This window comes from Hemibagrus wyckioides, linkage group LG22 (assembly GCF_019097595.1).
Source record: "Hemibagrus wyckioides isolate EC202008001 linkage group LG22, SWU_Hwy_1.0, whole genome shotgun sequence".
Taxonomy (NCBI): Eukaryota; Metazoa; Chordata; class Actinopteri; order Siluriformes; family Bagridae; genus Hemibagrus; species Hemibagrus wyckioides.
In genome coordinates, this window is record NC_080731.1 from 8,906,406 (window position 1) to 8,924,941 (window position 18,536).

At 37.2% G+C, this 18,536-nt stretch overlaps 1 protein-coding gene across 2 annotated transcripts in view; it reads left to right on the forward strand.

Moving 5' to 3' along the window:
• Window positions 1–18,536, forward strand: part of slc4a4a (solute carrier family 4 member 4a) — a 50,814-nt gene that overhangs the window by 10,820 nt on the left and 21,458 nt on the right. Inside the window, exons 3-7 of one of the 2 annotated variants that reach the window (XM_058374323.1) lie at window positions 2,144–2,290; window positions 5,360–5,389; window positions 12,104–12,239; window positions 14,512–14,672; window positions 15,817–15,996. In XM_058374323.1, the coding sequence (XP_058230306.1) occupies window positions 2,144–2,290; window positions 5,360–5,389; window positions 12,104–12,239; window positions 14,512–14,672; window positions 15,817–15,996 (654 nt within the window). The remainder of the gene's footprint in view (window positions 1–2,143; window positions 2,291–5,359; window positions 5,390–12,103; window positions 12,240–14,511; window positions 14,673–15,816; window positions 15,997–18,536) is intronic. The other variant, XM_058374324.1, reaches the window with a different exon arrangement.

Genomic DNA, 18,536 nt, shown 5'->3' on the forward strand with positions numbered 1-18,536 from the left:
AAAATCCCGTGAACTTCAGAGTAATTGCAATGTTTGTGCTTGTGTAATGTATACTTTGTAATCTATAGTTTAGAATAATAAACCAAGCACACTGAACCTGTATTAACTGCTATATTATGTCATACAAAATTAGTTAAGGACCAAAATGAACTAATGCCTTAATTACGTTTTTGTTGCTACTCTATCTTTGTTCGCTTGCGATAAGTGTTAAGCCTACCTTCTTGTATTGTTGCTTTGTGATTACTCTGCTGGATCTTATTTATATTCTGCACCCTTGGAACAAGTGAAATTTCTTCCAGAGATCCATAAAGTTCATCTTATCTTAATCTGTTTGTAGGGTGGGCAGTAAGGCTGAAGGTCCAATTATTTCAGTTCAGTTGATCTTTAGCATTTGGAAAATGAAGCTAAATTTAATTGCAAAATTTAGCTACATTTAAACGGCTGTGAACTGGTTTTTTAGGCGTTAGTCGACGTAGATCAGTTTAGTTTAACCTTTAAAACGAGTCTCTTGCTTACTTTCATACTTTGCGATCATTACTCAGGTTGTAACTTGCATGGTTTGATTACTCTAGTGGTAAATAATCTAGGTTTAGCTTAGGTTATTTAGAACCTTTATTTATTATCTGTTTGTTCCATCGTTTCGGGAAAGCAAGTTGAATAAAGACGGCACTCGATAAGCTCTGATAAAGTTTCAGTCACAAGCTTTATTTCACTACCGACCTGCTTTATTTCATGACATGAACACTGTTTACTGCAGTACATTACGATACACAGTAAATACACACAGTCCCTTGTTCTCAGTTTCAATTAGAAAAAAGTACTTCTTCAAATGACTGACTTTCTAACAGGAACACATACAAAACATATAATCTGTCATTAAAGATAAAGTCTTGGTTTAACGTCGCCTAGGGAATAGCAATTGCGTATGTGCGTGATAATTGTTTCCAGTGTGTGGAGGCCGGTGTGATAGATAGCCTGTTGCGTACATGATGACAAGAAATCTCTGTAAGGAGTATGTTTTAATAAAACAAAACAAGCAAAACAAACAATCAAAGCGTTCTAGCTATTCGAAGGTCAAACAGTCATTTCATCATCTCGTTTGGATCCGAAACAGAGTGGAGAAGCAGTGTGTTGTCAGTGTGCTTCTGTACATCCTCAAAGGCTATGAACAGAAAGATGGAATGTGCTTCAGTGAGAAGAACCTAAGCATCAAAAGTTCACCGCTACCCGCTAAAGCCTGATGTCCTCTCCGCAGTCAAAATATTTGCTTAGACGGTCAGCCGCAGGGCCTTTTAACGAGGAGCAGACCATTTTTCTCAAGATGTCTTCTTGAATGACGAAGCCATTTCCTGTATACATTGTGTGAAGGAAGTAGTTGGCATTTATTTACATCCTCACTTTGGACAGAACACCAAATGGCTCTCCCAGTAGACCATGAGGAAACAATTGACACCCAGCTTCTGACCTCAAGGTCTCGTACGTCATTTCCTCTTTTAGAATTGCTTTAAATGGCTGTAAACTTTCTTTTATTTATATTATAGGTAGGTTTTTTTTCATCCTGAGAATCTCTGGAGAGCTCTGGAGCAGAGGTTATATTCATTGCATCTTTGGAGAGCAGCTGCTTTTTGGGCAGTATTATGAATGGCAAAGATTCACCACGTAGAGAGTAATAAGGATGACATTTTTTGTGTGTGATTTATTTAGTGGGTGAATTCATAGCTCTCTGTGTTAAGAACTGTTAATTCTGGTTTGTGCAATTCATAATGGATCATTAAGTCTTGTTTGGAGCAACTCCCATTTATATTGCAGAGATCATATTCAGGTCTTTTTTTATTCCAAGGAAGAACTGTGTTTTTTGTTACATAAATGAAACAAAAGAACACAACTAGATGTGGAAAGTTTACAAAACGAGCTGGTAAGATACATGTATGTACAAAATGTTTTACAATTGTACCGCTTGGGTAATAGGACATACAGTACATTGCTGACAGTTAGAATAATTGTATGTGGACTCTGTATATGGCATGCTGTAACTGTAACAGAGCAAAATCTGATCTTTGTGCTTGTGTTTTTGTCCTCCCTTGCTTTTAGGAAAGTTAGCTCAGGCTTCTGTCTAATTTTCCCTCGCTTCTCTCTCACACAGGCCACCACACCATCTACATCGGTGTACATGTACCGAAGAGCTACAGACGACGGAGACGCCATCGCCGGCGCACCAGCCACAAGGAGAGGAAGGAAAAGGTGACAGAGCAAACAGAGGAAACGAGCAGCAGCATCCTCAAACCCACGGGTAAGTCCTGGTCATGTTAGCACTTAGTTCACTTCTCACACACTCGCACTCCAGCATGTTTTCTGACCGAGGTCATTTTTGAGACCAAATGTTTGGGATTCATCAATTCCATTTTTCCAATTTTAATACAATTTTGATATTAGAGATCTGTGTCCTGACCAGGGCTTATGGGAAATAAATGTTTTGACAGAGTCAAAACAGTCAAATATCCCTTTTATTACAAGGACATTTGGTCACCATAAAGAGATACAATGCTCATATATGCACACGCACACACACACACACACACATTGCGACACAAATCATCTTCAGATTGCTCTGTAAGCACTGTCAGCTCACATCAGCACTCTCCTAGAGTTAAGTGGTCTCTCTTTTAAACACACACACTTACACGCACACACACTTACACACACGAAAGCATCCAGAAACCGCTCAGTAAGAACCGTCAGCTCAATCAGCACCTGCTTGTCCTTCACAGTGAAAGCACACACTTTTGGTGCACACACACACACACACACACTCCATAGGACACTGCTGGCTGCTAGCCAGAGCCAATATCCAGTCTGTGTATGGTATAAGTGTGTTTGGAGAGACAGGAATGAAGGCCACTATGTGTAAGTAGTGGCCTATTCCAACCAGGCACTAATTACCTGATGTGAGTGACGTCTAAATGTGTGGAGAGAGAGAGTGAGAGAGAGAGAGAGAGAGCGAGGGAGATTACTAAGCCTTTCTGTCTTTTTGGATGCCTAGTGGCAACACATTGTTCTGATGGCTACTGGGGATAGGGGATCAGGAGTAGAAGGAGAGGAAGAGAATAGAGTAGAGGATAGAAGGGTGAAAGGTAAGGAAGGAGAGAGGAGAAGGGTGGAGAGAAGAGGAGATATGAGAAGGGAGGAGAGTGGAGGATAGAAGAGGAGTGAGGAGGAGAGAGGAGGAGGATAAAGGGAGAAAAATATTAGTCCTCACACCTCATCTATCTGAGGGGTATGCTTGAGATCTTGAAAGGTGTTATTGGGGGACGTAAAAAAATATCATATCACCATTCACAAAGGCATTTCTACAATCCACAATAAGTAGCATGAAATACAATATGTATTCGTTTTCACCCCAAATGAAAAGAAAAAAGCTTAAAACAATATTAGCGTTCTGTGAATTATATAATGTAAGCAAAATATGTTTATATTTTTATATAAAATATAATTAGAAATAATAATAATAATAATAACTATTATTATTATTATTATTATTATTATTATTATTATTATTATTATTATTATATGTTTTGATATTTTATCATCATTTCGCTGAGCCCTATGTGCTACGTATCTCTCAGTTCATCAGGACTCTGGTATATATGCCCAAACGAGTGATTTTTGCTGGGAAAATGATACTGTAAGAGAGAGGATCAGCGCAAACGGAGCAGTAACAATGTGCTGGATTCATGCCACTGACCCTCTGTAGTTTAAATCCTCTGTGTACACAGTTGACCTTTTGTCTTTAGATGGATTGCTTCCTGGTTATTATCTATGATCTGGATGCTTGTTTTTGGTTATCAATCTTCCCCTATTAAAAGCCACAACAAAAGAAGCAGTAAATTTGCCTAAAACGGGAATAGTCTGCAACGGATGCTTCATAAAGCACTGTAGGATATGGGAGAGTTTAAAATATATTTGTGTTTTATAATACTGTGTCAGAGACCAGAAGTAATTTATCTTTTGGGTTTTTATAAGTTTTGCAAGTCAGATATGGCCTCATGTCCTCAGTCCATCCTAATCTCACCCCTTTTCTTCATCCTGTCTACACTATGCTATTGCAAGCTGCTATATTATGCTAATATGAACTGACAAGAAGGCACACTGCAGACACAGGATCCTGGAACACTGTCCCTCGGACCTCGTTTCTTTTTTAGAAAAGACTATAAAGATCCGCTCATCAAATCTGTTGATGTATATGTTGAATAAATTTCAGCTGTGGTATTGTACTGCTGGTGATGTTAGCACATAGCTTGCTTGCTAGTTTGCTAACTACCCAGGCTTTGTCACAGGTTGACACAAGTGAAACAAAGGTTATGTCTGCATGGTTATATCCTCAGCAATTGATTTAGAAGCCAAACCTGGCAATATATACTACAACAATCAGCTGTTTTTGCTAGCCGGCTAGCTTAAGATGCATGTTTTGTTGTGAAAACATTTCCTGTTACCTGCTAATGATTTGTTTATATTAGTTTGTTAACTAAGAAAAATCTTTCTTTTTTAAGATCCCAGAGTTAAACCTTTACATCAGTGCAAAAATAAACAAACAATGTTAATAATATTGTTAATAAATTAATAAACAAACAATAAAGTATGAGGACATTGTTGCTAGTTGCTTCTTTTATGCTTAAAACTCATGTACTATAAGCATTGTAATCTGCTGTATTTTAGGTTCTTAAAATCCTTTAGTTACAGGGTTTTTTCTTTCAGGAGGTTTAAATCTATTATTTTATACATGAATAAAACTCAATCTCCACTTTGTTTGGCCCTGATTCCTATAAGGAGTCATACACATTACGCTAAAGACATGGGGAAGATTTCATGCCTTCCTTCTTTTTCTTTTCATGAAATAAAAGGCTGCTATTGTAACCGGGTCCCAGTAGAGGGTTTATATGTATCCTATAACAAAAACAGGTATCACTGAAAGCTGTTCACCGTGTGGGAAAAATCTCTGGTCTGAAACCAAGACATTCCTCTGAAAGAAGGATTTGAATCGATTCATGTAGAAGCATTTTGTTCTAGCTTCACTGCAGACTATAAGGGAAGTGGTGGCTCACTGGTTAAGGTGTTGGACTACTGCTCACAAGGTCTTGAGTTTAAATCCCAGGACCACTGCTGGGCCTCCAAATAAAGCCCTTAACCCTCAGTTGCTATATGGTGTAAATTAATATTAGAGCTGCTGCTCTGTGTTTTTATCTTAATTTTTTTGCACTGTTCTTAAACATGCCAGAATTACATTGACATTTGAACTTGTTTACAGGGGAAGATGCGGTCATTTTTACATGTAAATCATTGTCTTTTTTCTGTTTAATTATAGATAACACATGGGGAAGCAGTTCTTTTCCAGGTAAGCTCAGTTTCATTTATATAAATTATTAAACTTTGTCCCCAAGAGGCACGTAATCATCTGGGTCTGTCACATTCATAACATATTTGCCGTCCACACTCGTATAAATAGCTCAGGATAATCTAATGCAGTCCTGATTATTTCTACATATATTTTTCATATAAATATACAGTATGTGTTAAGGCCAACTTTCATACATTTTTATTTTTGCTGCTGTATATAATCACATTATTGATTATTTTTAATGGTATTCTCAGTGAAACAGTTTTGAGACAATTTTTACATAGTTTTTTGCTTTAGTACGCTGTTGATTTTCCTGACCTGACATTTTTGACAGCTCAAATCTGATCACAAATCCGAATGATTAGACATAAGAGCAAGCATGGCATTGACTTTGTGAGGAAATAACACTCAGCTAGCATGATTTTAGACAGTTTTTTTTAAACTGGCTCCTTAGCCAATAAAATCTTTCAGGAAGAAAGTATTTATTTTGGCCACACCCTTTCTTTTTTTGACCGTTTGTCCTGATATAGCTGAAACATTTTCTGACATTAAAATTTTTTTATTTCATAATTACTCACTCCAGGATCGCAATTGTTATTGTGATTGTTTCAGCTAAAAATGCGTGATTTTACTGCAGTTTTTTCCTAAATTTTCAAAGACACCTCTGGACATTTTTTCTGCTTTTTTGTGGAAACGTCTTGGTGAAATTGCACAAGATTTTTCTTTTAAACTACCCCCGGTGAGGACAGTAAACTTATGTACACTACTGCTCAAAAGTTTGGGGTCAGCTGCATATTTCAGCTTGATTTCAGCTACAGAGGAAGACTCCATCAAGCCAGGCCATCTTGTGGGAGATGCTCCAGGACGCATGGGGTGAAATCTCATCAGATTATCTTGAAAAATTGACAGCTAGAATGTCCAGGCTGTAACTCAGCTTTGATTCACATGACACATTTTGGCCTAAATAAAAAAAATCTGTGGTGATTTTGAAAAATCACATTACAGAGTTGGCTTGATTTTGCGTTAATGTCTGCTTGAATGAGAAACGAATGATGTCATACTTTTCTACTGTTTATTGTAAGATTAATGTTATGGAACGTCCACAAGACGAGATACTTCCTGATAGCACTTACATTATAACAGCTGCAAACAGTTGTTTCCTCATCAGCCTTTGTTCTATGAAGTTAAAATAGATGTTGCAGACAACAAAACACAGCTTGTTGAATTACAATGGATCATGAATTGGATCATGTTTCATCTCTGTTCTAAAACTCACACAAATCAAACCACTTACTTTGGCTTTACTGTAATAAGCTTTTCTTCGGCTGCATCGTAACAACATATAATCCTATAATTACACTAAGAAATGAAGAACGAATAAAAGAACCACAAACCAGTAAAATCAGAATAGTATTAAGTTCATTGACCAGTGAACCATGTGTCATGTTACTGGGGTAGTAATCGGCGCTTGATTGCTGTGTAAAATGATATGTGTGGTGTGTGGTGTGAAGTTGTGGTGCTGGTGCATCTTTATGCTTTACATGTAGTTACGCAGAGTGCACAAAGTACAATATGAGGCTTTTGTTGCATTCTGTTTAAGCAGAAATCATCTCTGGGAGCTAACATTAATGTTAATTAACCATTAACAAGCGTCCCTCGATTATCAGAGGATGAAGTCCGAAATAGATGAGGCTCTGGTTTATATGTGAATAAAAATTAACCTGTTGATGTTATACAGACCTCTGGATTTCACAGAAAGTGTTGAAATATATTTAGCCAGTTTAACATTATAATGTTAAGCAATAAATGTATGCTTTACTGCCATGTTGCTCAAGACCTAAAGCCAGCTGCAGAATTGAGTAATAGCTGAGATTCCTGAGAGGATAATAACAAAAACAAATGAAAACCACCTGATTTTTGTCATATTTTTTCTTTTCTTTCAGTCATTTTGTTGCTTATCCACTTGGATGGACTGAATAATGATATAAAAGTTAATCGCATAATAGTGGCTGGATTAAGTTGTCTTATATGTGTCCAAGCTGGGTTTTTTTGTGTCGTCAGCCTTGCTCATGTTTAAAGTGTGTCACTGGCATTTAGCTCGAGTTAATCCTCTTTAAAGCAGTCCATCCTTCTCCTAACCGCAGGTTGTAATTAGTTAATCTCACCTTCTTCTGCATCCTGCTGTGGCTCCAGACCGTGCAGTGTCTGGCTAGAAAGACAGAATGCCTCACTAGCTCAAACCCTGTATACTATTAGATCCCTACATTTCCTGTTACTCTGCTGGTGGCTGATAATTATACGTATATATTAGATTTCATTATTTATTCTGCGAAAGAGTATTGTGGAATTATTTTTAGGATCTTTTTAAATGTTATTAGCGTCATTACTTGGATTTTGTTTTGGTGAATTGTTCCAAGTGTTTGCTGCACATGAGGGAGGGCTTTTATCGGAAAATAATTAACAATTTTATCCCTTTTATAACACAGTAGTTTGTACACGCTATGTCATGTTAGAGGATTATTGTTTATTATATCAGTAGCTGGTCTGGATAGTTTATGGTACAGTAATATTGATGTGAGGTTATTTGGACTGTATTCATCTCTGTATTATTTTTATCTAGTCCTGTAAATATGAGAGGAATATATTTAGAAATGCCAAAAGTAGAAGATTCTGGACTGTAAGCAATAAATTGACAGATCTTTGTAAATCTTAAGAGCAATGCCTTGCCTGACCACCCTAGCACTGGTGGATTTTTGTGCACTGTTTTATGTAGACTTTGAGTATTTGCTTCCTAGCCAGTGTTAGGAAGCAGTATGCAGTAACTGGGTGGGCATGAGCTGAAAGAACAATCGCCAGTCTCAATGCTGTACCATTGTGCTGCAAACAAAAGACAAGAGGCACTGATCATAGGCATGTGACACCTCAAATGGGTTCTGTTCTTTCCTTTCTCCATCTAACACACAGAACATGACTAAAAAATACTAACAAGGCTGATGATGGAAAATTCATCGGGATGTAAATCAGAAAGGCCAGGCCAGGACGGGACTTGATTTAATTTAATTTAATTTAATTTAATTTAATTTAATTTAATTTAATTTAATTTAATTTAATTTAATTTAATTTAATTTAATACAATTTAAATTTAAATTTATATTAAAATTTAAATTTACATTAAAATTTAAATAACAATTTAATTTAATTTAAAATTACAACTTAAATTTAAATTTACATTAAAATTTAAATAACAATTTAATTTAATTTAATTTAATTTAATTTAAAGCTTTCTTGTAGTGTAATGTACTTAAGTGTACTTAATGTGCTAAATGCTTGAAATAGCTGAACCTGTAGACCTCAGTGAGAAAAAATTTTTAAATTTCTTATTTATTGATTGATTTATTTATTTCATTTCATTTATCTATTTATTTTGCAATAGTGTTAAAATATTTTTCGTTTTATATTCGTCTTTTTTTTTTTTAAATTTAATTTTTGTTAATTCAACCTCTCACAGGGTAAACAGTGAATGTGGACCAGTGAATTGAATCGGAACTGAATTTCAAGTCCTCTTTGTGTCATAATATGTAGCTAATCACATGCTTCCAGGCAGCTCGTGTTGCCAGGAGCAAGATACAATGCCAGTGTCCTTGTCCTATTTATTTCCAGCCAGGAGATGTACAGTGTTTTAACAGACAACTGGAACAGGGCTTTCAACATGGAGATGGATTTCAAAGCACCTAGACTTCCTGTTATCTTTTATTTGCAATGCTTGCCTGTTTATTTATGCAGGCTTTATCCATGGTTAGACTCCACATCAGGATTATGAATATGGTGGAGCCAAAGTATGTCTGGTTCAGTTCTGTATTCTCCCCATTATAGTCAATGCTTCACGTAATCTAAGACAAATAATAAACAGATTAAAAATGTGCTAGTATTTATCAAAGAAAAAAGTCTAATCAATGATATGGTGAAGTGCGAGCGCATTGTGATAGTTAGAGATAAGGCTCTTTCTTCGTGGAAGGAACAGTCTTTAGGACTTTTCTCAGAAACATGACAGGATGGATATACTGGTTATAATAAAGGAAAAAAGAGAGAGGCTGGTGAGGGGATGAGTGTGTAATGCTGTTTTAATAGGTGATAACATGAAAAACAATTTGTTTCTTGTGTGTTCCACAACATTAAATGTACTTATAAACAGATAAAATATCTTTAATAAATAAAAATTGTAATTGTCACAACTGATGATGAGGATCAGCACACCATGTTCACACTAATCACATCATCGCTCACATCAAACCCCTAATCTAGCGTTCACCATGTTTGTCCTAAATCTCATAGAGATGATGTTCTTCAATCATCAGTGCAAGACTAGTGAAACTTCTCTGATGAACACATTCTCAGTATTTACTAGATGTAGATATTGAGGCCACAGCTGAAGAATGCAGCTACATGTACTGTATAGTAGAGGTAGTAGTTGTATGGGAGGTTTTAGCAAGATCGAGACTCTCCAACTGGAGTGGCAGCTCCACTAAGCCCTACTTTGGTCAGTAGGCATTCTCTCCCTCCCTTTGCGTTTCCCATGAGCCCCCAGTTTCAAGGACAATGTCGCCTTTGTGCAGGCCTGTGGCTCTTGGCGACTAAGCCTGAAGCATTGAAATGCATTTGAACGATGTGATTTTCATTCCCATCTCTTCCTTTTCGTGCTTCTCTCTCTCCCTGTTCATTTACCCATATTGAAATACTCGCTCTTCTCCATTTTCGATCCCTCCCCTCAACCCGTCCCTATTGCAGCCTTGCTTAGCAACTGGGTGAGACGACTTTTTTCTAAGGCTCAGAGCATGGCATCCATAGTGATATGTTCTGTATGCAGCGCAGGGGAATAGTGTTTGGGGACTTTGTCAAGCAGCTAACTGACCTAAATGAGTCTTGCTGTAACAGATTCAAAATTCTACTCAGTTCCTGTGATTAGTCATCAATCACCGGTTTCATTAAGCAAAATGTTAAAACAATGTTCAGATTGATTCCTAGCTTATAGTATGAAACACATTCTTTTGAGCTCATTTGAGTCCGGCTTTAGTTTTTGCATTGCAGTCATTGATGAGACGGTTGCACCAAGCAAAAAACTGAGCTGAAAAGCATGAATCTTTCAGCAGTAGCCAATCTACCTGTTGTACAGATGTTGGCATGTATCGAATATCCATCTCAAAAGATGCTTGATAACATACCTTGGAAATTTTTGAAATTAGTTTAGTTATTTATTCCAGACGAAAGCAATTGCCTACTAATTTCTTCACTCTTTTAACAGCATCCAAAATAATTTGGATTTTAGCATTAACATGCAACTCTGTTACTGACATTTGTCTAAAATGCACCGTCATGGAACCCTGCAAAACACCAAGGGGAAAACAGAGTCACATTCAAATGCCAATGCCTTTGTTTGTCTCATGAGCTTCATATCTGACTACTTGCTCGTGCCCACATGAAAGTAAAAACCTCCTGCTTGCAGGATGTTTTTTTGTCATGTCCCTTGTGGGTTCCTCTGGTTTAAACTAGATTCCCTGTGAACTTTCTGGCATACTTTCAACAAACAAGCAAACAAAATAACCTCTTAATTATTCCTGTATTTCTGTATCCTGTATGTCTGTTCAATTAGAATAGTGCTAGTTCTTATTATATTAGAATTATATAATATTTAATAATATTAAAATCTCTAGTTCTAGTCCTTTCAAGAACATCCTTAATCCCAGAGTCTGAGGAGTTGCCAGTGATTAAACAATAAAATTTCAAGCAATCAATCTAGGCTTGATTATTTTAGTCTTATTCATGAAGAAGACTATAGAGGGCAACTGCTGTATATAACTAACATTGTAATTCCGAATTTTTTAATATGTAGCTGGTTAAGAAGCTTAAGAATAGGAAAGTGCCAGTTGTTCTAGCTGTAAAGAATTAACATAATGGTTGTCACCTTTCCCACTCCAATTCCTCTACCTCACCTCTTTCACATTCTTAGTGTTCCCATCTTCATTGTATTGAAAGTTGTCATATATTTTGAGCGGGCAGTGATGCCTGACTAATATTCAAATTAGAAGACAAAAGTGACGGAAAGCAAAGCCTTTTTGTACAGAATGAACTGTTCGGGAAACATTTCCTAATTGTTAATGAGGGACTGAGGGCAGGGTGCCAGACCTTGTGGGCCAATGGGAAAGGGGGGTCCTGATGGAGAAGCAAATGGGGTGGGCTATATTGCAGTCAGGGAACGAGGGGACCCCGATTTTTAACTAGCGAGGTGTCAGTGCGCTCTAATAGAGGACAGAAGACAGCAAACAACTCAGAAGACTCTAATGAAGGTCTAAGTGCAATTTGCATAGGGATTGGAGGATTGCTAGTTGAACCTCCATCCCTCTTTCCGTCATCCTCACCAAGTCAGATCCAGCTGTCACTTGGAGCAAAACTTTTTTTCCCAAGGTTTTAAGATGGAGACACCTGAGAATGACCCGGAAACTATGTCGGATAATAATAATGTGGAGAAAAGCGAGGTAGAGGAGGAACAGGAAACGGTGACTGATCAGAAAGATGGTGCAGAGCAGGATATTTCTGATGTGAAGATTCCTCCTTCACCTGACTCAGTCAGGCCCAGTGGTTTAGGGGATCAAGGTGAGCCAAAGGTCCTTGGACATCCTCGTCAACCTCTGAGCAAAAGTATTTTCTCCCACACAGTTTCTCCAGCAGCTGAACGCATTCGCTTCATCCTGGGAGAGGACGATGATGGGCCAGCGCCTCCGCAGCTTTTCACAGAGCTGGATGAACTCCTCGCTGAGGATGGCCAGGAGATGGAATGGAAGGAGACAGCCAGGTAAGACTATCTAAACATCTAACTGGCTTTTTAATGAAAGTTTGCAAAGATGGGAAAATTGAAGAAATTGTAAAATTTAAAATAATATTATGTTACAAAACAAAACATTTCCCATACTTTTTTAACTTTAATTTTAGTTCTATAACTTGCATAGGCACTGACACTAACCCTAACCATTTGTTTGCAAGTTTTTTAAGGTTTTAACAGATATTTTTATTTAGCAAGAACAGATTGACCCAAACTGATAATGAAAACATGAAGAATTTAGGTTGAAAAAGTGGATTTACTCATTATTTACTCGTGAAACAACAAAAGATAAAGCAATTGTCTTAAAGATTTTTTTTTTTTTGTAAAAATTCTTTTGAACGTTGTTGGATTTTAGACAGATATTTTTATTTTGCAAGAAAATGTTAACCCAAGTCGCCCATTAAAACATTTGTTTAGAGAACAAAAATAAAAATCTACAGACAGAAGATTAATTACTCATTAAAAAGCACAACGTGATGAATGGACTGTGTACAGCAGCACATTTGAAGCTCTGCTAAACTCATGAATAAAACATCTTGAGTCTGTGGCTCATTGCCAGTGACAGTTTGGTGCCAATATGCTAAGTTGTACCACTCAGGCTGACCAGAGCATTATTGCTTTTCTTTTGAAAAAAGAACTCAATGTACAATTTCTTATATAATGGAGGTTGAATACATTTTAAATTCATTCATTATTACACTTAGACCACAGGAGCTGTAGTTCCCAGTTCCCATTTTATTTCTGCTTGACATAATAGATAAGCAGTCCCATACACATATATTGTGACATAATTGGGATCAGAAACACCTGTACACCTGAAAAATTAGAAAAACTTCTGACCTGAGCAAACTCCTACCAGTGAACACACAAATGTAATGACTTTCTATTTGAGCTGTACTCATGTTGGATGCACGTGAGTCAGAGAGGGCTTTGGTAGATTACATTTCGTGATAAAGGCATCTTGGTCCAGATCTGCAGAAAATCTGTGGAAATTTATAAAAATCTGCAAGCTTTTCAGAATATTGCAAAATCGTGAGATTCTGGAGGGACTGCATAGTGGTGCAAGAGCACAAAAAACATCCGCTGATCAGCGTTTCTGCAGTCTTGCTCATGAAACAGGTTAGAAGAGAAGGGTCAGGTTTCAGTAACTTAAATAAGCACTCTTCACAAACGTGGTGAGCAGAAGAGCATTTCAAAGCACATAGCATGTAGAAACTAGAGTTGGATGCATTACAACAGCAGAAGACCAAACCTGTTTTCAAGCCTGTTAGTCAAAACCAGGAAACTGAGACTATAGTGTGCACATTGGACTGTTAAAGGTCCAATCTTCAAGTGTCCATTTGTAGCGAGCCTGTATTTACAGCATGTAATATGTTTGGAAATGTGCTTTCTACTGCCCCGCATGGACAGAAGACATAAAATAAACATATAGGACACCATTTATGTAAAAGAATTAAGGTACCATAGGCTTTTGCACAGTAATGTAAATTTTTTAACAGAAACACGGTTTGGTCATAGACACAGGATTTTTATGTGTTATTAATATATGTCATACACTATCTGATAGTTTTCTGTTTATATTAATAGTTTGCAATCACAGTAAGCAAAATACTTAAGCGATTTAATACTTTAAGCAAAAAATACTTGAGAGTTGGCATGTAATAACCCAATGCGGTGCAGAAAAATAAATGGAGCTGGAGGAGCTCCTCAGCTTGCTTCTTGCTTCAAGATGCTATGTTTGTTTTGTACACTGAGGAGCTAGGTTTATGTGTAACAGGTATTTATCTTGACTGTAGCATCTGTAATTTGGGATATCCACTAAGACGTGTGTAGAGTCACAAATCATGTTAAGTGTTACTTAGACCTTTCATTACAATTAAGCAAGTTTTGAAATGCAGAGCAAAAAAAAATTATTTGGTCAACACGAGCTACAGTGAGAATTTGGAAATGAATAATATTTGGGGGCTTTTATAATGAGATTAGGGATGCTGTGTGTGTATAGCTATGGGGCTTTCCATGCAGAGGGGATAATGTTCAAATTTCAACAACTGCAGATAAAATCCATGTAAAGGGTGTTGAGTGCAAGTGTAAATGATGTTATTAAAAGTATAGATTAGCTACGACAGAAGCCTTTATATTGTTTACAATTCCAACTGTTCATTGCTTATTCATGGCTGTTGGTTGGAGATGGTAGCGCAGGGGAACAGTTCAGTGTTTGATTTTCATGTCCCTGCCTCTTTCTCAGGTGGATCAAGTTTGAAGAAAAGGTGGAAAAGGGTGGAGAGCGCTGGAGCAAACCTCACGTGGCGACACTCTCCTTGCACAGTCTGTTTGAACTCAGAACATGTATAGAGAAAGGTACCATCATGCTGGATCTGGAAGCTTCCACTCTGCCTCAGGTTGTGGGTGAGTAAAGCCTTATAGGGAATAATTGTCTTATTAATCTTCTAGTTTTGCAAAGAGTCATTGCAGAAGTTTACCTGTATATTATGGCTCTGGTTCTTGAAACCCCTTTCTCTTTCTAATTTAGTCTTGGCCAGTTCCCAACCTCCAGTTAGGTCCTTCCCTATCACATGACAGCTGCCAACCAGGGAGGAAGAATGCAATCACATGATCCCTTTCCCTTTCTTAAAGATTTGAGTGTGGTCCAGCGACAGTCCCGCAGACCAGTGTTCCATGTTAGGATTTGGCAAGAGATTATACTGGGTAGAAACCAAATGTTGACTATATTGGGATGAAACGCCTGGGTGGGAAGGGGCCACATGTCAAGCAGATCTTCCTGGTTGGGCAAAACCTCGAAAAAAGCTCCTGGTTGGGCAGAGGCCACTAGTTAAATTGCATAAAATTGCATAATGTTGGACAAAAGCTCCTTGTTAAGCAAAACACCAGGTTGGGAAGGTCCTCTGATTCTTTGTGCAAAATTTCTATATAGGACAGAAGCCAGTGTTTAAGCAGAAGTCCCATTTGGCGCACAATTCCCTGCATTTGTTTGGTGGCATTTCTTTGTACTAGATGCATAATGGCTACAATGTCAAAAGAAACGTTAATAAACATTTCCTGAAAAATAATAAATAATAAGAACTGCATAACAGTATACTTTTATTTTATTTTATTTTATTTTATTTTATTTTATTTTATTTTATTTTATTTTATTTTATTTTATTTTATTTCATTTTATTATGCCCTGGGAATTTTCCTCCAGGTACTCCAGTTGCCTCTCATAGCCTTAAAACATTTAGGCTGATTGGCAAATTATCTGCAGTTTGTGAACAGGTGTGTAAGTATGTGTGCTGTCCAGGGTGTACCCTGCCTTGTACCCTGAGTCTCCTGGGAAAGGCTCCAGGTTCCCCACGACCCAGTTGGATAAGTGGTGTAGAGGATGGATGGATAGATTAGATTAGACAGTTGGGCACCGCACCCAAAAATCCTCTTTTGTGAGGCTTCTTAGTTGTGAAACACTGCTCGGATTACCTATTCATAACGTCTCAATATGAATTGAAATAAATGAGGCAAACTGTATTCTCTTTCCCTCTATCTTTTTCTTTCTCAGAGATGATTACAGACAATCAGATTGATACCGGCCTTTTGAAGGCAGACTTGAGGGATAAAGTCACCTATACCTTGCTGAGGAAGCATCGTCACCAAACCAAGAAATCCAACCTGCGCTCCCTGGCCGACATCGGCAAGACGGTCTCCAGTGCAAGTAGGATGTTTTCCAACACGGATAATGGTAATACAGGTGCCAGTTTGGTGCAGTTCTTTGTTAAAATAAAGCCTACTTTTCCTCCTTTTTATGCATTTCTATACCTTCCTTACATTCATAAGACAATTGTTTGTACAATAAAACAAGATTATGAATATTAGATCTAATTTAATTGATAGACCTGAAAGGACAAAAGTTTCCAATTTGAAATCACACGGTAAACAGACATAATGCGATGATAAATATATAGAGATACTGTGTGAACTGCAGGCCAAAGAAACGCTGTAGTTAATTACTTAATTCCTTTAGGTCATTTTGTACAACGAAGCCTTAACACCCCAGTGTGCAGTGTTGCTTAATTCACTAATCACCATAAATGAGGTCATTTAATTAATCATGCTAATGTCTTTTTAGTATCTGTAGAATTTAAGGCTTATCTAAGCACTGTGAAGCAGGCTTAGTATTTCCAATAAGCATATCTAAAACCTGCTCACTAAAACTATATACATTGCTCATCTTTAGATTTTATACTTTTCTTCAGTCTAATGATGTCCTTAGTACTAAATAGGAACAACAAACTCTGTCCTGTTTTCATAGTGCTTAAAGTGATACTCCAGCGTTTTTTAACCTAATCTCAAACCATTGCCTCTGTAGTGTAGTGTAGGGATGATTGTCACAGACAAGAACATTACTTATTCCATATATCCAAAGTTGCGACTATTTTTTCAGAGAAAACAATTTGTTGTTTAATATTTAAACTGAATTATAATGATCACTTTTTGGCCCAAACTACACAAGACCAGCTTTAGGAAGGCATTCTCATGTATTTTCATTCCTTTCTGTTACATTCTTGCATATTTTAATGTTTATTTATGGAATGTAAAAGCCCTTATCCATTATATGTGAGTAAAAAGTTATTTATTCTAACAAAAAAAAAAAAATCCATGCTGAAGTTATTGCTTACACACTACACATGAGGCTGATGGACATTAGATTAAATATGTCTGGAGTATTCCTTCAATGAAATTTTCTCTCTCTGTGTATTAATGTTTTACATGCTGCAATCAGTAAGAAGTTTGATAATGTTGTTGTGAATGTAACTTGTTATGTATGGGTTAATCTCAGTCAGTTATTAGCTTTAGATTAGTAACACTAATCATTGTAATTAAGCCGATGACCTGGGCAAAGTACTCGTCCCTATGAAACATTCGCTTTAGTGCTGTATAAAGCAAAACTTTATGATCTAATATATCAGTGAACTGTATCTTGATCTTTCCTGTTTCAGAAGGTCAATACTAATGGAGGTTAATCTTTAATATTACATATAAAGACAGGTGAACAATTAAAGGGAAAAGGCTTCATGGTGGGTATGTTATGCTGAGTGGACATTTTGCTGGCATGGTTTGAGTCCGCTCTTCTGCTTAAAAGATCCACTTTAGCCTTTGATGATCTCTTCCAGGATCACCCCGAGCCCATCCTATTGGCACTAAATAGATTGACCAGTATGAAAATGACATAAATCATATGCTATGGCTTTCACAAGCAGCAGATCCCAAATCCTAATCTCAGCTTAAAGCTATGGGAGAGTGACATCACTTTCTACCACCTCTCTTCCATAATTAACAACAACAACAAAAAAACAACTGAAGGAATATATCTTTAACTAGAATGGTGTTCATTGCCCTAGTAATATAGTTTATACCATGGACCAATGAAGGTCTTCTGTTGGCTTCCATTTTTCCCTTTTAATTTGTTACACGCTTACATTTTTATGTAATATTTTCCCAAACACTTTTTAAACCTTCAGTATTAAAAGCTCAAATGTTGATTAACCCAGTAAACAAGTTACTCAGGTGTCTCAAAGGCATCTCCATGTTCTCGTACTCGTGCAACTTAATCTTAACACCACTGCGTTGGCTTTTTTCAGTGCCTTTCTTCACTTTGCTTCACTTCTTTCTCCCTGTTCCTTGCTGCAAAAAAGCTCGTAGTTCATTTGAGAGCTCAGTGCCTTGTCTAACAGCACCTGCCTCCGAGGAAGATCTGAGAACCTCGGGAAGCCCGAATACAGGATGGCTTAGTAAGTCTAGTGGCCGCTCTAGGATCCCTCATTAGACTCCATGCCATCTAGTGTCCTTACTTTTGCATGCTTGCTTTATTACACTGTGGAGTGATATGGAGTGTTTAATAACTCATCTGTTTGTCTAAAAGTTTGGCCATCCTGTTTTGTGTTTGTGTCATTTGCATCGAGGCCCTCAACCCTGTTGATAACGTTAACGTTTCCTGCCAAGTTGTCATAAATTGAGGCTTTGTTGTCTGTTGATATCATAATTATCTCCGCCAATAGTCTATTGTATAACAGGAGGTCATATTGCAGGTTGGCCTTTGATCTTCAGCTCAGTCATTCAATAACAATTTTCCATCGTTCCATCTATTTACGAACATAGATTTCTATCAGAGTGTATCAGCAGTACTGGATTGGGAAATCGAAGTACAAAGATCTATCCTTGTATCAGATAAACGCATAATTTCCACTATTTTTTAAAAAAGAAAAAACATCTGAGGCCAGG